Source organism: Mastacembelus armatus, chromosome 12 (genome assembly GCF_900324485.2).
Source record: "Mastacembelus armatus chromosome 12, fMasArm1.2, whole genome shotgun sequence".
Taxonomy (NCBI): Eukaryota; Metazoa; Chordata; class Actinopteri; order Synbranchiformes; family Mastacembelidae; genus Mastacembelus; species Mastacembelus armatus.
This window is the reverse complement of record NC_046644.1, coordinates 8,979,842-9,000,349: the sequence shown is the minus strand read 5'-3', so window position 1 is coordinate 9,000,349 and position 20,508 is coordinate 8,979,842. Positions and strand designations below refer to the sequence as shown.

The 20,508-nt window shown below is 37.1% G+C and overlaps 2 protein-coding genes across 3 annotated transcripts in view; one reads left to right on the top strand and one right to left on the bottom strand.

Moving 5' to 3' along the window:
* Positions 1-12,157, top strand: part of LOC113124803 (5-hydroxytryptamine receptor 4-like) — a 30,384-nt gene extending 18,227 nt beyond the window's left edge. Inside the window, exon 7 of the mRNA XM_026297924.2 lies at positions 11,968-12,157. Within this exon, the coding sequence (XP_026153709.1) occupies positions 11,968-12,061 (94 nt within the window). The 3' untranslated portion in view covers positions 12,062-12,157. The remainder of the gene's footprint in view (positions 1-11,967) is intronic.
* The window catches only part of dusp4 (dual specificity phosphatase 4), a 69,054-nt gene extending 56,287 nt beyond the window's left edge, over positions 1-12,767 (bottom strand). The window contains exons 1-2 of one of the 2 annotated variants that reach the window (XM_026297926.1): positions 12,687-12,767; positions 10,870-11,003 (exon numbers count right to left, since the gene is read on the bottom strand). The gene's annotated coding sequence lies outside the window, so the exon portion shown is untranslated. Of the gene's footprint in view, positions 1-10,869; positions 11,004-12,149; positions 12,282-12,686 lie in introns of those variants that run through there. The other variant, XM_026297925.2, reaches the window with a different exon arrangement.
* Positions 12,768-20,508: the final 7,741 nt, after the last annotated feature.

The following is a 20,508-nucleotide window of genomic DNA, read 5'->3' as shown; positions in this document are numbered from 1 at the left end:
ATGCATTGCAAATTTCATTATACAGCTTTATCCTGGACCTTTCATCACAAAGTCCCTAAGTGATCCCTACTAAAAAGCTGGTGCAGTCATGGGACAGTGTGTGAATTTGTGCACCCATGACATGACCTTAAAAATCGTGGTGTTTGTGATACCTGTATTTCTGGGTTCTTGTGGGCTAAAGGTTTTTTGATATCAGCAGAAAGGCTATTCCAGAGGAAGAAGGCATGATAGAAAAAGGCCCTGCAGCCTGCAGACTCCTCCTAAACTCTGAGGACAGACAGGAGACCTGCATTCTGAGAGCAAGATGTAATATAAGATTTAAGGAGATCAGACAGGTATAAAGGGCATGTTGTTAGAAACACCTTAAAGTCTGATCTGATATGTGAAGGAAAGCTAAGATTGATGTAATGTAGTCACATTTTATGGGTTTATAGTATTTTAAATTCTGACCGAAATATTCTGAACCATTAGTATTGAAGCACAGTACAGATTTTAACAATGACTATACTATTAATCAACCACTGATTGTTTTCTCACAATCTGTGGTGCTTAGACTAGAAGTTTGACGGCAGATAAAAAAAAAAAAACAGTTTCTTGGTTGTTTTATTTTAGCAATGAAGGATTTTCAATTCTTGGATTAGATGGCTCAAAAGGTGATTTTCGTTTCACTCAAAAATTGTTGTAGTAGTTATGTTTAAAAGACAGCACCAACAGTGGTTGTTCTGCCTGCAAAGGATAATTTGTCTCAAGTCTGTATACGTTGATTTCCCTGAAAATAACTCATAAAGAGTTGCTGCCTATGGGAAAGAAAATCAACATTGCAGTATCAAAATGTTTTGGTGGTAATGTTGAGTCCAGTTGAGTTTTGGCTTATGGTTCACTATGCATTCCTGCTCTAATCACAATATATGTTCACAGAGCACTGTTGTGATCTTTTTCCTCTATGAAAATCCTGAGGCCGTTTTCCTGAGAGGTCCCATCCCACACACACAGATACACCCACACATATACTGTAGACACACACACACACACACACGGCTTCAGCAATAGTGCTTGTTTGTGACTACAATTATAACAAAGATCTTGTATTTTGCACATTGGTAGAGAAAGTACAAAAGATATTGTACAACTTTACAATATTTATTGATGATTCACTGCTGTTTATCTGTTAGAGGACATTTAAAATTACCAAGATTTTTACCTTGACCCTGATGCTGATGAACAGGGGTTGTTTGCTTACTCATATTGCTGATATCAAACTGAGGGAAACTTTAGCTACTGTTATGTGCAGGGGGCAGACCAAATACAGAGCCAGGCTTTATGCTAAGCTAATCGTCTACTGGCTTTAGCTTCATATTTAGAATACGGAAATGAGAGTGGTATCAACCTTCTCATCTAATTTTCTGTAATAAAATGAATAAGAGTAGTAAATCAGCTATTCTTGCTGCTGGTTGCATGCTGCTGTTGTTTTAGAATTCTAACTTTATCTCTTATAATAGGTAATGTAGCTCTACTTTATAACTAATAAATTGATTTTGTAGGTGGTTATATAAATGGACAGAAAATGCTGAATGTTTGTTTTTTCTACAACAGTAACTCAGGAATGAACGAGATTTTTTTTTAAGTTTTACAAGTTGAATCTCACCTTTCGTTTGCAGTTTCTTAGTGCTCTGTGATTCTCTCAACTGTCATCTTTACCTCCCTCAGAGCAGCTGGCATCACTACTTAAAACAGTGTGGGCCGAATGTGTGAGCGTGAATTCAAAAGTAAAATTATGGGAGTGAATGGTGTAATATGCACTTAAAAGTGCACAAATCAGACCCCAGGTTACAAATTAGCAGCCAGCCTTTTACAGGTAAAACACTGTGCCTCTTAGTACCAAAAAAAAAAAAAAAAAAACACACTACATAATAAAAAGACTGCTTAGTTAAATGGTTTAGATAAGCCAAAGTGCTATGATGAACCTGCTTTCCTTTTCCAACAAGTGTTAAATTCTAGTGAGGAAAAACAACAGCTACAAATCAAAATGTCAAACTCTTCCTGTAAAAGTTAATCAGGTTCAGTATGATTTGACCCAAGTTCACCTTCAGCTCCACATAGAGATTACAAGTCCTGTTAAAGTCTATAAATACAGCCAAACATAAAACGCTGTTAACAGGGATATACAGTCACTGGGTGCTATGGGACTCACCTGCCTTCTATGTCAAAGCAAAGCATTTTAGTTATTTAAAAGCAGCAGAATTTGGAAGGTATGAGGTTCATCTCGAACAGCAGCTGTGAGGGCTCAACCTATGAATGGATCTTTTCTGTTTTTCCATCTTGAATGTTTCTGTGTTCTGATTACAGAGATAAAATAAAAGTTCCACCTCCTTATAGGGAAATTGGGTTTATGAACAATGATACAGAGGGAAAGAAGGTAATGATTGCAGGTCAGAGTGCAAAAACCCCATGGAACCTATTAAACACGGTAAAGACGGTATTAATGGGTGTGTTGCACTTCATGTAAGAAAAAGAAGTGCAAATCAAAAGTTTTCATGTCATTTGTCTTTCAGACATCTAAGTGCTAGCCATTAAAATGACAGATTATTTTAACATTTCATTTTTGTGTACTTCCTTCTGCTCTGACTGTAGTTGTACAGGCTGTGACACTTTCTGCAGACATGTACTGTAGGTGTGTAACTGCATGAGTGAAAAGCGGGTCACTAGTGGAAACGTGCATGCAGTGTCAACCCCAGACACTTAGTTTAGACACACAGGCCACAAAAGTATAAACACTCCAGTGTGTGATTTATTATAGGCTGTGTATGATTTATGATTGTTTGACTGAAACTTAAAATCATCCAGCTGCTCCTCTCAGTTTTAACTGATTCTCTTTTTTTTTTTTTTTACTTGAGAAATTCTTTTGTTTTCTTAATTCTTTTTTGTTGAGCATTGGTGTGAAATATTTTTGTTTTCATTATCACCTTTCTTTTTTTTCTAGCCTCTCCATCTTTCTACAAATTTTTTTTTTGTTATTATCTAAAAAAATAAACTTATTGGATTTTAACTGAGACAATCTGATGTAAGGGACAAAATAAATGTATCGTTTTGTTTTCTTTCAGTATGATTTTGGGGATGGAATACCTTTTGACCCAAAAACATCTAGGAGACACAGGGCAACATTAGAATTCATTCGGACTTGTATTTTTGAGCAAAATATCTGTCATTAGCTACTAAATGCTCTGCTATGTTCAGTAGAAAAAACAGATCCCTGCTTTGGCCAAAATGACACCGAGGGAAGCCCTGAATGGCTGTAAAACCCAAACTTGAAATGCTAAAATGCTCTTCAGATCTGTGGATTCATAACAATAGCAACTCCTTTAACGTAGAAATAATAATGTGATTTGTTGTTAACCCCTAACGCTAATGAAAGTAAAACAAAGCCTTTTATTGGCATATCTCCTATCTAATCACACTGCCTGTAATTCTGGCATATTTGCATATGCATAACGAGGGTTTTTTTTAAAAAACTATCATCTACAGGTAAAGGTATTCAGTCACAGTGGTCTTTTTCCATTGACGTAAAGATAAATATTTCTAAGAAGACAAATGGAAAAGTCAGTCTGTCAGTTAGTTGGTCTATGAATCTGTCATTCAAGGGAAAGGACATTAAAACATTATGATTCGACTATTCATAAGATCCCCTGAGGGACAAATTTTAAAGAAATGAACCCTTTCAAAAAATAAAAATAAATAACTGGACAAAGAGGATAGTTAAATATTTTGGTTCCAAACACATATTTGTCGCCTGTCTGCTGTTATCATAGACCTGCTTCCCATAATGCCCTGTTCCAAAACCTGCTGGAAACAGAATTGCTGATTTTCAAAGAGTTGCAGAGATAGACTGTATTTGTGTGAGACTTCATATGTGTCCAAGGTGAGTTTGTTGTAGCTGCCAGACATCTCTAGTGAAACTTCAACTGTGCTTTTAGCTGGAGGTGAATAACATACATTCCTCAGTCTGTTCAAAAGACAGAAAAAATAACTTGGCCTTACAAAGATGATAAAAAGCTCAGTTTAAATCTGACATAAACACAGCTAGCAAGCATTGTGCAGAGCTGGTATTAAATATTGGAATGAGGTTCAGACATTTTTAGGATTTGTTGAGTGATGCTCTGTGCTGCAATTTAAAGGTCGAAAACCTTGAGAATGTCTGATTCTGCCATTTTTAAAGCTTCCTTCCACAGACACTTCACATTTAAAAAATACAGTTTGTGTCACAGCGGAACCAACATACAAATATAATTCCTGCACATACAGTATTTATTTGGCCAGGCAAGCTACATGATCAGTGATTACTCCGATTACTCAGACAATGTTGATGTTGTTGACTAACACGTCTTCACAACTACTTTATTAATAGGCAGAAGGCAGAATCCATAAAACAAACTGAGTGTAAACAGAAAAAAATCTATATATTTATACATAGGTGCTGGGCAGAGTCAGCAAAATCTGGAGCAGACAAAGGCTGTGACAACCAGGGTAACATCAGCATGATAAACTTGTCATTCAAAACATGTCAGCAAGATGACCTTAGTATTTATCTTAAAGCAAGAAAATTATGGTGAATTTAAGTAAAAAGATTATTTTCAACTTTTGTGATTTATTTTTACTACAGTCTGCTTCTCACTCAATTGTTCATTCCTTAGCCCTTTGCTGAACTGCTTCACTTGTGGTCACCTCTTATTTTCTGTCTTCATCCAGATTCTCCTGCCTTCCTGCAGTTTTCCATGTGCTGTAAACACTCCAATGAACCAAATATTCAGTTTTTTTAAAAAATTGTTTTGCTTTGAGTGGTTTTCTAATTTTTTGTTTCCTTAGCAACAGCAAGTAGGTAGGAGAAATGATGACTAGTCTTTCGTAAGCCACAGGTTAGTCATCAAAATAGGGCACAGTCTGATTTCACTCCGATGCACTTGACAGATAAGACAGGATCACATTTAACTCCCGTTAGTTCCAAAACAGATATATGTCTTAATGTACATATTTAAAGGAGATTATTATTAATTACTTTAATGACAGTAATCCTACTGGCAGCTTTTTTTTTCCCAAAATAAATGGTGGTGCTTTCTTTAGATAATCACAGTCACATACAGTATTTATATATTCTGTTTTGGCTTTTAATATCTCTGTGTTAAAGTCTGAGCCACACCATCTGTAGATGACTTTAATTTATTAGCATCTCTATTGTCATCTTTGGCTCATGTAAGAAAGGACTGCTGTGTGTTCCAGAGAATGAAATGCTATTTTCTCTAATCTTTTCTTCATCCTATAGAAAATTTTCAGTAATTGGGTTCAAAATTGAAACTGCATTTTTAGGTTTAAAAAATGCTCTCAGGTTGAAATCAGCGCGCAGTCCATCTGGAAAAGTTAAAGTGCATGCCTAGAAATGTTATTAAGAAAAAGATGGAAGAAACCTTGAGAGCTTTTGACACCTTCAAAAATTAGTGGTAGCCCACTCATATATATAGTGTGTAGATGCATCCTAAGATGCAACAATGAAAGATGACGGACAGTTTGAAATAAGGCGTATCTCCATTGTCAATGCTGCCATAATTCATCAGCACTGATGTTCTTTTTTCGGCTGCTGTCAAGTTGGCTTTGGGGCTGCAGACAGCTTCCAGCTGTTACAGCTTCAGCTAAGAGATTCAATCTAGTCTTATTTTTCATACTTAAGTTATAACAGCTGACAAAGCTGTGATTGTGCGTGTGAGTGCAATATTGTGTGTATTTGACTGACAGAACAATAGAGGTGTGTGTTTTGTTTAAGGTTCACAGTAGTAACTGGCCAATAGCCCTTAGAGTTCTGTCCAACATTTTTGGTACATCCAGATAACGCTACAATTGACTGATTGATGATCATTTTATCTTATACAAATTAAATTTTATTAAATAAAAAAGCCTCACTCTTGAGTATAGAAAAATATAGTAACTGACCTTCCAAATCAATGACCGACATGGTAAAGACACAATGGACTCACACTTATATGTCAATCATATGATACATTTGTATGTTTTTGCCTGTCAACTACAAACTGTGTATACTTCACAATTTCCAAAGAGTTTCTAAAATATTCTGGTTCATTTTCTTATTTTTAGGCAGCACATTTCTGTTTTTGTTCATAGCTCTATTACTGTATGTGAACACAAGACAAAAAATGACCACATTTTTAGCTAGTTTCCTAATATTATAGTAAATAGGTTTGAAATATAGTGTTATTCTGACCTGGCACCATAGTGCTGAGAATCCAAAAGTAAACTATACTCAGTTTAACTTAAACTCAAATTGAAATTAATACCTGGGGTCATAAAATCATGGGCTCCAAAAAATGGTCCAGAACAGGTCATATCCATCAATAATATGCCACGAGTCAGAAAAAAGTTGGCAAGACAAAACGACAACAAAAGATATGACCTAACACAAATGATATATTCCTAAATAAACACAAATTTTGATGTACCAGACACACGCACACACCCACACATAGGCAAACACATGTATACTCCATGATCTAAAATAGAGACAGCCTCTCTTTATCAGGGAAGCCATCACTGAGCAGGAAGTGAACTGATTTAACTTCAATGGGATAGGAGGGATAAGGTCCAAAACTCAATCAGATGAAACTGTTTTCCTTTTTCTATAACAAAACAAGCTCTGTTTGGATAGAAGCAGGGGCTTTCTTGGTATATAATGAGAGTCTGCACACACAGAAACAACTCTGGAGCTGACTCATAGGGACCAGCCTAATATTCTATTCATTATAAGAAACTTAATATTGACACATAAGCAAAATGTATGCAGTATGAGGTCACTGCATTAAAAGATTTCTTGAGTGAAAATGGCTTCCCTTTCTTCTGTGGCAAAATACTAGGCATCTAAATATACAACACAGGATTTTCTGTACTAGAAATAGGGATTACGCTCATGAAGGGGATGAGGGACATCAGTGAGGGATCATGTTAAAGTATGCTGTTTGTGGTTCAGTCAGTCAGTATCAAATTTTGTTTTCAAAGTTTTCAAAGGCTTGTTTGTGCCAAAACCTTCCTTGCCATCTGAATGCTATCGTAGTGAAGCTTCAAACACCTGAATGTTCATGTGTCACTGTCTGGTCAGTATGTTTTATTCTTGGAGTGGCAAAGACACTCTTTAAGGTTTGTCAGAACATGGTTTGATGAGAGAGGAGGAATGAATCTGGGTCAGGACCGTCTGTCTTCAATCACTTTTTCTTGCATAATGATGGGACCTTTTAAATTTAAACTAGTTACTTTTGGATTTTGGGGCATGTTTGTGTGCTGTGTGAATGCTCAGTCTAACCATCACTCACGCCTTTTTGTTTTCATTGTTTATAGTGCACAGTCTGTTGTCTTGTAACCCCTAACGTTTTACAATGTGGTGTTTAATTCGGTTTAGGTTGGAACAGAGGCAAGACTCTTCAATTTGAAATAAAAGTTTTGAAAGAAACACCTAACTCAAAGATTAGATGGGGGCATATGTGGACGGCAAATATCCTATGCATTTTCTACCCAGGACAAAACAAATTACATGGAGGAGGGAGGAAATGACATTATGTATGGCAGTGTGTGCAAAGAAAGCTCAGGGAGTAAAAGCCTGAAATATATTATTAATATGGCTGAGTGTCCTGTATTACGTCCATTTTCCTACATGCCAAAACAAAAATTAAACAGCTTAATATATGGCATGGTGATACTAGCAGAGCACTTCTGCTTCCTGTTTCTGTATTTGTATCTCTGCTTTGTTTATGTCAACACAATAAAAGTCAGCCCAGGTGCTCCTAAATTTAAAAAAGTAGTTCAAGTCAGTCATCCTTCAGCTCCCTGTTGATCTGTCCAACATACTGTATTTGTTGTATTGAAAACAGTGAGGCCTTACTGGCCCAGATTAAATTCACAGAGAATTAGCTAAAGAATTTCCCTGGAGTACTGGAGCTCTCCAAGTAAAATTTCAGTCTGTACTTGTTCTATTTGTATGTGTTAGAGAAAGAGGACAGAAGAGAGGAGAGACAACAATCAAGTCCTTATTTGTTTTATCACTACTACATTTTGTGGTCACAGTAATGAGAAGTATAAAGGATACACTTTGCCATTATTGAAATAAAACACCCCAAAACATTCCTATGGCTTTCCAAGAGTAGAACCTAGCTCTTCCAGTAATATCCGCTCTACTGGTCAACAGACTTAAAACTAACCTGTGCGGTCACAAGCTCAATCATAGAATTTGCCAATGCCACCACCACATCCCACCACCCTGCCCCTCAGTGTTACTGCAGGAAAACCTGACTTATCTTCCTACCCCATCAGCACTCCCTCCTCACTACATCAGCTCAGAAAGGGAAGAGATAAGAGTGAAATTTAATTATTTAATGTCCCTGAAAGATATTAGCAGAAAATGAAAGGAACACAAACCTCTGCTCTTATCTCATGTCAATCTGTCTTAAGGTCACGGATCAGATGATGTTTTCACATAAGTGACTTATGGGACAGCAAGTGATTGTAAAGGAGACAGCTAGTTCGTTTTTTTTTTTTTTTCTTAATTGGACTGGAGAACAAGTAGAAATAAGAAAGGGTGCATAGAGATTTTTCATGGGTTTTGACAGGATCATACTGGTTTTTTACTCTGACTAAAGATATGAAAACACAATAGAAAAACACTGATCAGAAAAAATTGCTTTTACAATATATACCCTGGATAAGGATTTCATTTGGCCTGCAGGGTAAAGCACTAAAAATCCCAAACCCTTTTGTTTTTTACATATCATAGCAAGAGCACTATAGGAAATTAACATGGGAAAAAGACGTTTCCCATTAGAAAACAACCTGCCAAATAGCCTGCAGCAGTCCAAACCATTAACTCCACACAACCAACATACACAAAGAATGTGTGAACAAAAAATAAAAAAATAATAATCTCTAATCTGAATCTGAAATGTCTGCCATTACTTAAAATCTCATCTTTCCTCAAAAGAACTAAAACCCCTTTAAGATCACTTAGGCCAAGCTTCTTCCTTTCTCACAGAGTTTTCCTAAGCATGTAGCTGTTTGATGTGTGTTTTAATCTACAATATGTCGGAGGGGAATTCAGGCTATTTTTAATTCACTTTTTATCTAAAACAGATCCATCCTGTGTGGACCATGAATAGTGGTTGATTGCATTACGAATCTTGCAAACATACTGTAAGGTAGCACCATCCATGTACACAATCAGAAAGGGTTTTCAATATTTGCTGCCTGGCAAGCAAAGTGCAGGATGTCTCCGTTCACCCTCTTTCTCTTATCATGCGGGAGGTGTCTGTTGCCTGCCAAGTTTTTATTTTAAGCACAACTGACAGTTGACATAGCCCTATAAGATATTTTACTGCCCTCACACCAAACACAATAGCAGAAAACACAAAAATGCACATGTGCTGCAAGAAAAATCCCTGTTGTAGCATAAAGAAGCAGACAGTGATATAGATTAAAGGAGACACAGAAGGGAAAACTCTGGTGAGAATGAAGCACTATCTTTGGACAAAGTGTTCGCCCTGCGGTCTCTTTATGAAACTGATGTAATAAGATTTGATTTACATTTGGTAAAGTTCCAACACTCCCTTCACACAGGTTTCAAACTCTGGGAATGTTCTGTTATGCAGGGAATACACTGGTTTTTCAATCTTTTAACACAACAGATTAGACTAAATTGAAGCCACACTGCTTGTGGTTAGAAGCTGTTACAGTAAATGTCAGAGAAAAGATATGTGCAGTGTACTATGCTAATATATCTCACGTGTATGTGTTTAAGTGTCATATATCATCTGATATGTGTAGTCAAAACATCTGCTTCAGCCTTACAGATAAGACTTAGGACAGCGTGTTTCTGTTTTGATTGTGAACAATACCATATACAGTATGTAAGTCGAGCATAGTGACCTGTATCTCAACTGAAGTTGAATTAATTTGCAGTGATAAGAAGCATAAACAACATCTTTGTTCTATTGGCGGCATATTGATGTCAAAGTGTACATGTGAATTTAAACACAGCAGGATAAAACTCAAACACCTCCAAATGTAAAGTATTAAATTAATGCAGTTAAGTATGTCTAAAATGACACTGCCTGTAGTTTTCATATAACACAGCCGAGGGACAGATGTAAGGGATAAGCTGGCCTTTATTTTGGCTCATGTAAAGCAATAGATGTTTTTAAGGATTTCTGCGTGACAAATCAATTAAAATAAACTCAATAAATGTTTAATCTTTCTTAGAGCAGTGAGGAGAGCCATTTCTGGCAGAGATTTTTATTCAGGCTGAGTTTAGGCTTCCTTTTTTATTTTTTTATGTATGGTTTGAATATACGTTATTATTAGATCAACAGTTTCATTCTTACCTTTAATCAAATACAAATATGGAAATATGTGGATGCAAATCTGGATGAGATTGAGATTTCCCTGAATTTCCTCCCTGTAATTCAGGGTGGTAGTATCTAATGCTAATCCCTTCCCTGCCTAGTGGATGATGAGAATCTCATCCACAACTCTATGACAGACAGATGAACTGGGAGACAGACAGTGAGACACAACTGTGTTTGTACAATAAACAGACCGCCTGTACAGAAAACACACAAAAACGAGGAGCAGAAGTTACAGAACATTCCTGTTTATCTTTCTCTCCGTCGCCTTCTCACCCTCACATACATGCCACCACATGGACTCTGTGTGCCCGTGTGTGTGTGTGTGTGTGTGTGTGTGTGTGTGTGTGTGTGTGTGTGTGTGTGTGTGTGTGCGCAGAGTAATTGTAGTGATTGGTCTGATAACAACTAGACAATCAAAGGGACTTACCAGAAGGAATCCACCCGGATTTCTGTTCAGGTGTGTGTTTGACTGTGTTTCTTTCCTGGTAGTCCCTTGCCACATGCAGGAATGAGGACAAAATGCCTCCAGAGTAAATGACTTCTTGGCTCCTAAAGTGGCTCCTGTAGGGTTTACAGCATACAGCAATTGAAGTCATTAAGTTGATTTATGTACAGTTCAACCAAAAACATACTGGTGGAAAGACTTATTACTCTCAATATCCTCAGTGGGGTGCTCATCGTTAGCAAGCTTTAACTACAGCAAACGAATGGAAACGAATACAGCTACATGTCAAATGTATTAGGTGGTAACTATAAGAGATTTTTACACATATTTAAGAGTATTTACAAAGATTTAAAATGTCTGATAGCATGACTTATATCATTAGTAAAAAGCCTAAATTAGGTTTCTACAGGACAACAATATGTAATTGTTACATTTTCTGTACGCATGTGTTTGTACATATACTGCAGTACTTTTCAAACAGTAAAAGTGTCTGTCATGCGCAAACATACTTCCAGATTAAAAACAAATAAATGTTGCTGCTGTTTTCTTGAACATTTGTTGTAAATGGACCATTAAAAACAGACAAATCACCAATTAGTTAAAGATTGTTGCTATGTTATGTATTCTTATATTTAAAATTTGTACTTTAGACAAACTATCACTGTAAAAACAAACATTGAAATTTACTTTATTTCTCTTATCTCCCTCCTCTTCACATTTCCCATGCCTCCATCCTCTAGCCATTGACACTTTCTTCTTTGCTTCTTTCAGCCAGCAGAGCAATGATAAATTGTGCCTGCTTTGACCATAACCTTTCTTTCTGATGTTGTGCAGATAAAATCAAACCAGCACAAGCCATTATACATGCGTAGATCAGTGTTGTTGAATACTACTAATATGGTGTTTTAAAAATATTTAGCATATCCCAAATCCAATTTGCCATTTCTATTTTGTTTCTGTCTGAAAGTCCATACAATACATAAATAACATGACTGTGCTGATCAACAGAAAAATAAATATATGTACATTTACAACTTTTATTTTATCAAAGTTTACTAAAGAGGCTTCTTTCTGTTCTAGATTGTCCTTCCTGCCAAACCGGAGCTACAGCGACAATGGACGGACGATATTGGCCAACGAGCATGAGTCACAGGACTCTCTTGGAGCACAATGAATATCATTTACATTGACATCATCGGCAGGTGTGGAGAACCTTTGAAATTTTGGCCTCCCAACACTTCCTGTCGAACATGTTATCTTACCTGGAAATTACTCTTTTAAAAGTATGTTGATGTTCTCCCGGGTTGTTCAGAGCTGGTAGAAACTATTGCAAAATGATTGCAGAATATCAAATCTGATCCCTGGGAAACACACTGGTGCATTTTAGAGTACTTTGACTATTTTGTGGACTGTAACACACCACTAATATGTTTCCACTGTTCAACTGTTTTTCTTAGTCCATTATCAAGTTAACGGTCCAAAAAAAAAACTACAAGCCAAACTGACTGACTGAATAAGGGGGAAGCCAGAAGCCTCTGCTTTTTCCTGTTTCTGATGACAGTGTCGTAATTTAAAACTGTCATACTTTGGTGCCGCGTGGCAAAAAAAGAAAACAATAAAAGACATTGTATAACAGAGCTAAATGCTGGCTGATCATGCAGGTGACCAGCAGGTTATTGTATTTTATATTTACCAACATTGTTCCCCTTTAGTAAGACTAAAAATTATTTTATTTTAACTGTACTGATACACTTAACAACCTTCACATTTCGTGGCACATAAGGAATTGTTGCACTTACCTCTGTGGGTTGAAAGTTTCAAAGCTGTAGACATTTTAACTGCCAATACCGAAGTCCATCTTTATGGACACCTTCATCATCCTGCAAGAAATGACACATATCGGAATTTATGTATTACTTTTTTGCTTAAAGATTTTATAAAGTAGAGTTTATAAATACAAAGTACACATAAGACATTCAAACACACTCTGCCGTACATGTACAGTATCTCGACAAGCAAATGTTTCAGGTATATGGAGTATGCTTTGATTAAACTTGTGAAATGGACCCAGTGTCTTTAAACACAGATAAGCAAAAAAATTTATTAGAAAGGATTATATGAAGGTGATATTTTGAGAAAGGCTTTGCACATAAATATTTTTAACACATCATAGCAATATTTCTATACAGTATTTTAAATAATTTACAATTTGGATTCTCTGCACATGGTAATACATTAAATTTCTGTACTTTTTTTTATTTTTCAAAAAGATTCTGTACATAATGGATGGAAATATAAAGAAAAAATGCATATCAGTTCTGGTTCTCAAAACTTTCAATTTCAGATCTAAATCTATTTATTAGTTAAGTACCTCTAACCACAACAAAATCTTTTCTTAAATTATCTTCATTTTTTCTGTCCCTAGCAAATCATTTCAGTGCATGCATGCTGCTACAAGAATAAAAGCTAAACTAAATTTGCATGAGCACATGTTGTTTTATCCTGTAAAAACAAGAAATGGGAACATTTCAGCAACACATTATATAGTCATTTGACTGAAAGGTAGAATACCAACACCTCTACAGCACAGTTTGATGCTTATTTACATAAGTGACCTCTCCATCTCACTCTGTATCTATCACAACACATCTAGGAGGTCGATACAGAGGTGTGAAACCAGCTCAGCCACCTACTTTCTGTCATCACTCATATCTGCATTTTAATTTCTTTCCACATCTCTGCCTCAGAAAACAGTGAATTCATCATCTTTTGTTTGTAAATTTGATGCGCACCCTCAAAGTCCACATCTTGTTTCTGTGGCAACTTTTAGCAGATGACTGTGTCCCAAAATTCATGTTTATTTTTGGTGATGGAGATATTGTAAGAAATGGAGAATGCCAATATTTAGTGAAATTGCTTAATTTCTGGGGAATTTTGAAAACTGAAAAGATTTTAGATTTCAACCTGTGAAATAATAAAAATATGACAAAAATATTTTACATATATCAAATTGTTTGGATAAAACTATTTTCTCAGATATTTTAGCAGGTCCCAGCATTTTTTTTAATACCTCACTTGGACTCTGTTGTGCTCCTGTCCTCAGTTAAGATACAAGCATCAAACATGGACTAATATTATTCTGTGTGGGCCTGAAACACATTTGTTGGTGGTGACAGGTGGCAATTACACATGAAGCCTCTCGTCAGCCTGTTTGGTAACAACAAAACACGATCATGCCCAATTTTCACTCCGTTACTGAAAACCCTATTTGAACTGCATTTCTGGGTTGATTGGTGCTGGCCCTGACTCTATTGGCCATTAACCAATCAGGGAACATCTAGAGGAGGAATCAACTTTGAGCCCTTTCAAAATGCACAGACTCCAACACAATCCCACAAGACTTACAGCCTGTTGAAAGCACGAAGATCTCACAGCTTTGTCTCATAGCACAGCAATGTCCTAACTGGACCTGGGTTTTCTAAAAACATCTAGGCTCTAAGGTTATTCTGGAGCCAACATTAAATTATTTTTAACCCCATGATACAGAGTCAGTATTTTATCCTTCTATGGGCTGCAAGAAATTAGTCAGGCAAGTCGCAACAACAGATGTTCTTGGTTCTTTTGTGAATCCAGCTTAATCTGGTTTTCCATTGGATATGTCCACTGAAAATACAATTTGTTCCAGGATTTAATATGTGATTTTTTTTTTTTTTTTTTAATAAAGCCTGCCGGGGGATTTCTTAACTTATCTCCATCCATGTGAAGGTAAGAGGTCAGTTTCATCATCAAAGCAGTAACTGTGAACCTAGCCACATTCAGGACTGTTCCACGTAGTTCCCACAGAAAAGCTCTGGGAAATGGTTACTCTTTACAGGAGTAAACTGAAAAACACACTTTCTATATAAATCCTAATTCAGTGTTCAAGTACGTTCATTTTTAAAGTAAACTGTGCCATGACAACACTTTAAAAAGCTTCAATACATGGCATCTTATCAGCTTTATTTCCCCTTTAGGGATTCATAAAGTTTATCTTATCTTTTAAGTCTTACTCATATATTCAATGAGATTCTTTCACTACCAGTGAAATGAAAATAACAGACACCATTGACTCTAATGCAATGACACACTGCATCCATACTACCACTAGATGTAGCTGCAACACTGGCAGGGCCATTCAGGCTGACGGTGACTTCATATTGTGGAGATAAAAGTTGCAGCAGTGGGTCTTTTTCACAGAACACATTTTGACATATCACATTAGAAAAACCTTAATGTAATGAATGTTGGCTACATTTCTTTTAGCTGAAGAGATGTCTTACTGGGAACACAGTGTTGTTATTAGTAGTAACATCCAGGCTTTTGCTGCTATAACAAAATTTAATTGTTAATTAATTAAATTGTACTTGGCTTTAATGGCTGGATTGTTTATTTCTTACTCTATACTCTGTATCGCCACTGAATTATTTCATTATTAAAACCTGCTGACCTGAGGAAAAAATACCCTTAAAAATGAGGCCAAAACAAATATTATTTCTTGCAGCTTCACCACATAGTGCACCTGTGCATGAAAATCCATAGCAAATATTTCAGTGCCTAAGAGGTCAATCAGTGCTTACAGAGCCCTGTGTCTGAAATATACTGGGCACAGGTGCAGTCAGTGAGCCATTGGATCAGTTACATAGATGGACAAACTTCTGTAGCAGAATACTAATGAAAAGAAATGAGTCTAAATACTGTGAAATCAGTGAAGCCAACCTGACATCACTGCTGTGAGATTTCGACTGTTTGGTCTGTGAAACAATACAACCATATAATTGGTTGCAAGTTGATATTTTGTTGTTTCAAACACCCAAAGTGCATTTTTTCATGCTGCTGGTAACTTTTTAACTAAAGCATAATTATTACTCCAAGTTCTCAAGAAATCTGTTGCGGAATAATTGTACTACCGAAAACCACATCCAGATCAGGCTGCATGGATATTAATGGTAACTCTTGCACACTCATCAATAAATTCAAACTGGCTCAGGTTCTGAGAAAAGTAATGAGTACACTTCACTGATTTGTTCTGCTGAGTAAACAGGATACATTTAATACCAAGCTGTACTCACACACTTAAACCAAGTCTTTAAGTGATCAGAGCCTGATATTGTCCTCTGCTACAGATGGTCTTTGTTAAACATTTACATTCCAGACAGGTGAATGGTTCACCCTCAAGTCAATGGATTATTAAATAGATGATGCCCACCTTGCATAAACAGTGTCCTCTGCAGTTCCCTTGTAATCCTTGAGAAATTTTGAAGGAGAAGAGAACGTTACCACGTGGCATGTTGTAAGGGTCTTTAGGAGGATTTGGATTATTTGGAGGTTTGATTTCTTAGAAGAAGTAACAAACGAACGCAAAAACACCACCAAAGAAGTACCAATTCAGGGAAACTGCAGATTTGAAATCAATTAAACCCACACTAAAAGCAAGCTACCATCATTTGATCCATTGTAATAATATAAAACTATTGGGCAGCTTGCAGTAGTTATGAAAGATATAATAATAATACATACCTGCTGTATGCAGAATTAGTGCTGAATTTCTAGTAAACAAGTTAATATTGCTACTAACAATCAGGAAGATTTTAAAATCTATGTTTACAGATTGACCAAAAAGGTGGGTTGAGAAATTGGTCAAAGTCAATAGAATTAGTCAAGAAATAACACAGTTCTCAAGTCCATATGAAATTGGCCTAAGAACCATGTTCTACTAACCCTCTTTTCCCTACTAGCCACCTGTAGCTTTTATTTATTTTTTATATATTATGTTGCATCTCTTTTCCTTTCTTATTTTACCTTTGAACTTATCTTTTGATTAATGTTATCTCCTCAAAGCCTCTTACCTGTTCTCATTAAACCACTTGACTTAAAGAGTAACTTACTCACTTTCCAAGCTCGAGCTTTCTTTTCAACACCCTCATGTTTACGCCTTATGGATCCATTCTGAACCTAAACCTGAATTGCGCCCTCCTGGATTTAATGGATATGATGTAATGTGCGTGTTTACAGATTGACAAAAACTGTGGGTGGAAAGGTGAAAGTCAGTGCAGTATTATTCTCAACTCCATATGATATTGAATCACTGCCTACTAAACCCCCACCATTTTTTCTTATCTTTTCTTTTGATGCCATTACGTTGTCATACTGACCAGTTCTAAACCTAAACTTGTGAAATGCATTTTCCTTGATTTGTCTAAATGTCACTTATTTTTAATGTTACAACATCCGTTTAAATTTGTTCTTGTGTTCTTTAAGTGTATTTAAATCAACCTGTGAAGCCTGTTTTATGAAAACGTAGCAAAAATCACCTGAGGCACCAGTGACTTGTTTTTCTTGTGTTAGTCTTTCAACCATGGAAATGCAAAAATAAGGCAATCACTGTATTCACAAACATCCTAAAGCTAAAAATAGCTCCTCGGTGGCCAGGTTCAAGGAAGCTCAACACAGGAATGTGTCAGTCTTAACTTCTGAACTCTTATGCTTTTGCTGTAGTTCAAAAAACCTTTTAAGGCACATCTTAAATAAATGTTGGTTGATGTTGATTGATTTTAGAGCTGTAACTTGGTCCTATGTAAGAGAGATGGAAAAATTAACTCAGCTGTATGTCAGAATTATTAAATCAGTAATGAACGACAGCAGCAATGAACTAAATGAATAAAACTGATCTCATGACCATCACAGGACTGACATACAGCACTGGTGCTCTATAACTACCCTATTAAAGCATGAAATCTAGCTATCTGATGCAATGGGATTTAAACTTCATATTCCCAAATAATTTGTCCCACATTCACCACCTGCTCATAATCAGGGTAGTCATAAAGAATCGGTTTATTTATGAAACATTTTGTCATGTACAGAAACAAGGTCACTTCCACCCCAACCCTTCCTTTAGCAGTTCTCTCAGATCTGCACTAAACAATGCTCTGAGCAGCTTTCTGGAAGATCTTATGAAGACACTTCTTAGCTAAGAACCTTAAGTACAATTTAAAAGGAGACCTAGTGGTAAGATAAGACATTTTATGAATACAGCCACAGATCATGGATAAACTGATTAATATATACGGTAAGTTAATATCCCTTTACAGATCAGGACTATTTTCAATAAAGGGCAATTTAAGATAAGCACACTAGTCAGGCAGTAAACTTAGCTTATGATGTAGATGTGATGTGGAAGTACAGTTTCCTAAGTACTTTAAAGGCAAAAGGCATTGGGATTTATGGCACAGTGGCTACACAGAAGGCTCTCAGTGCAAAACATATGAATGCCTCTTGGAGTTTGCAAAAAAGCAGCTGATAGACTCAGATTGAGGAACAAGATTCTCTGGTCTGATGAAACCAAACTGTTTGGCCTCAATTCTAAACATTGTGTGTGTCAACAGTGAAGCATGGTGGAGGCAGCATCAGGCTGTGGGGGTGTTTTCAGCAGCAGGGACTGGGAGACTGGTCAGGGTTGAGGGAAAGTTGAATGGAGCAAAGTACAAAGAAATCTTCAATGAAAACCTGTTCCCCAGAGCTCAGGACCTCAGACTGGGCAGAGGGTTCACCTTCCAACATGACAACGACCCTAAGCACACAGCCAAGACAACACAGGAGTGGCTTAGGGACAACTCTGTAAATGTAGCTGGAGTGGCCCTGCCAAAGCCCTGACTTGAACCCTGATGAACATATTTGGGGAGACCTGAAAATGGCTGTCCACTGATGGTCCCCATCCAACCTGACCGAGGCAAGGCAAGGCAAGGCAAGTTTATTTATATAGCACAATTCATACACAGAGTAATTCAAAGTGCTTTACAGAAATAAAAGACATAAGCAAGAATAAAAAATAAAAAGGCATGCCACCACTTTGTCACCATATTTGCCCCTTATGATATCGACTATCGGACCACGCTGACCCATATTTGTGGGTCCCCTACTTTTAGTTTGTCCCATCCCTGATGGACTAAAAGTACCTCAACACAGACTATCTGCGTAGACGATCCTGAGTCCCGGACTCTTACGTCTAGGATCGAGTAGACTACAGCTGGAGGTTCCAAACCCCTTATTTAAGTCTACAGCTGTTTAGACCCATATTCTAAGGATAACACTAAAGCGCCAGGGTTCCTAACCCCTGAGTCCCTGACCCAATTGGCTTTAGATCGAAGGTTCCCAACCTAATCAAGTTAGAGTACTGACCGTGAGTCCGATTGTCTCCCCCAACTGGACAAAAGTAATGATAAGACAGTTTTAAAAAAGAAAAAATAAATAATAATAAAAAGTTAAAAATTAATATTAAAGGAAACTGAGTGCAGATAGATCGGTTTGGATAAAACACTGTCAGGGCTAGTTTGGTCATATGTTATATGCCACACAAAAAAGAACGGTTTTTAGCTTGGACTTAAACATTGCCAGAGATGAGGCTTGTCTAACATCATCAGGAAGACTATTCCAGGTTTTAGCTGCATATAACTGAAACGCTGCTTCTCCCTGTTTAGTCCTGACTCTGGGCACGAGCAGAAGGCCTCTCCCTGATGTTCTCAGAGTTTGTATGGCATCAGCATGTCAGAGATCTAACGTGGTGCTGAGCCATGAAGAGACTTATACACAAGCAGTGCTGTTTTGAAGTCTATTCTCTGAGAGACAGGAAGCCAGTGCAGAGATCTGAGAACAGGAGTAATGTGGTTGTACTTCCTGGTTCTAGTCAGGACCTGAGCAGCAGCGTTCTGAATGTACTGTAGCTGCCTTACAGCTCGTTTTGAGAGCCCTGTGAACAGGCCGTTATAGTAATCTAACCTGCTAGAGATAAAAGCATGGATGAGTCTTTCCAAGTCTTGTTTAGACATGATCCCTTTGATTCTGGCAATGTTTTTGAGATGGTAAAATACTGACGATGTTATCGATTTAATGTGGCTGTTAAAATTCAAGTATGAGTCCATGATTACCCCTAGATTTCTAACTTAATTTTTAAATTTTAGAGAAAGAGACTCGAGCTGACTGCTGATACTTTCTCTTTGTTTCTGAGGCCCAAAGATGATTATTTCAGTCTTGTCACTGTTTATTTGGAGAGAGCTGTTTTGCATCCACAGAGTGATCTGTTCAATACAGCTGCACAGTGAGTTGACTGGTCCATATTCACCAGCTGTGAGTGAAATGTACAGTAAATCTGAGTGTCATCTGCATAGTTATGGTATGACACATTATTGCTGCGTATTAACTGGCCTAAAGGAAACATGTAAAGATTGAACAAAAGGGGTCCCAAGATGGACCCTTGGGGGACCCCACATGTCAACACCATTTGGTCTGAGACACAGTTACCAACTTCAATGAAATACTTCCTGTCTTCAAGATAGGACTTAAACCATTTAAGGGCAGTACCAGAGATGCCTATCCAGTCCTCTAACCTTTGTAACAGGATCACATGGTCCACTGTGTCAAAAGCAGCACTTAGATCCAGCAGTACTAAGACAGAGACTCTGCCAGCGTCGGTGTTCAGACGAATGTCATTTGTCACCTTGATGAGGGCAGTTTCAGTGCTCTGATGGGGCCTAAATTCTGACTGAAAATCATCAAAGCAGTTGTTTAGCATGAGAAAGTCAGTTA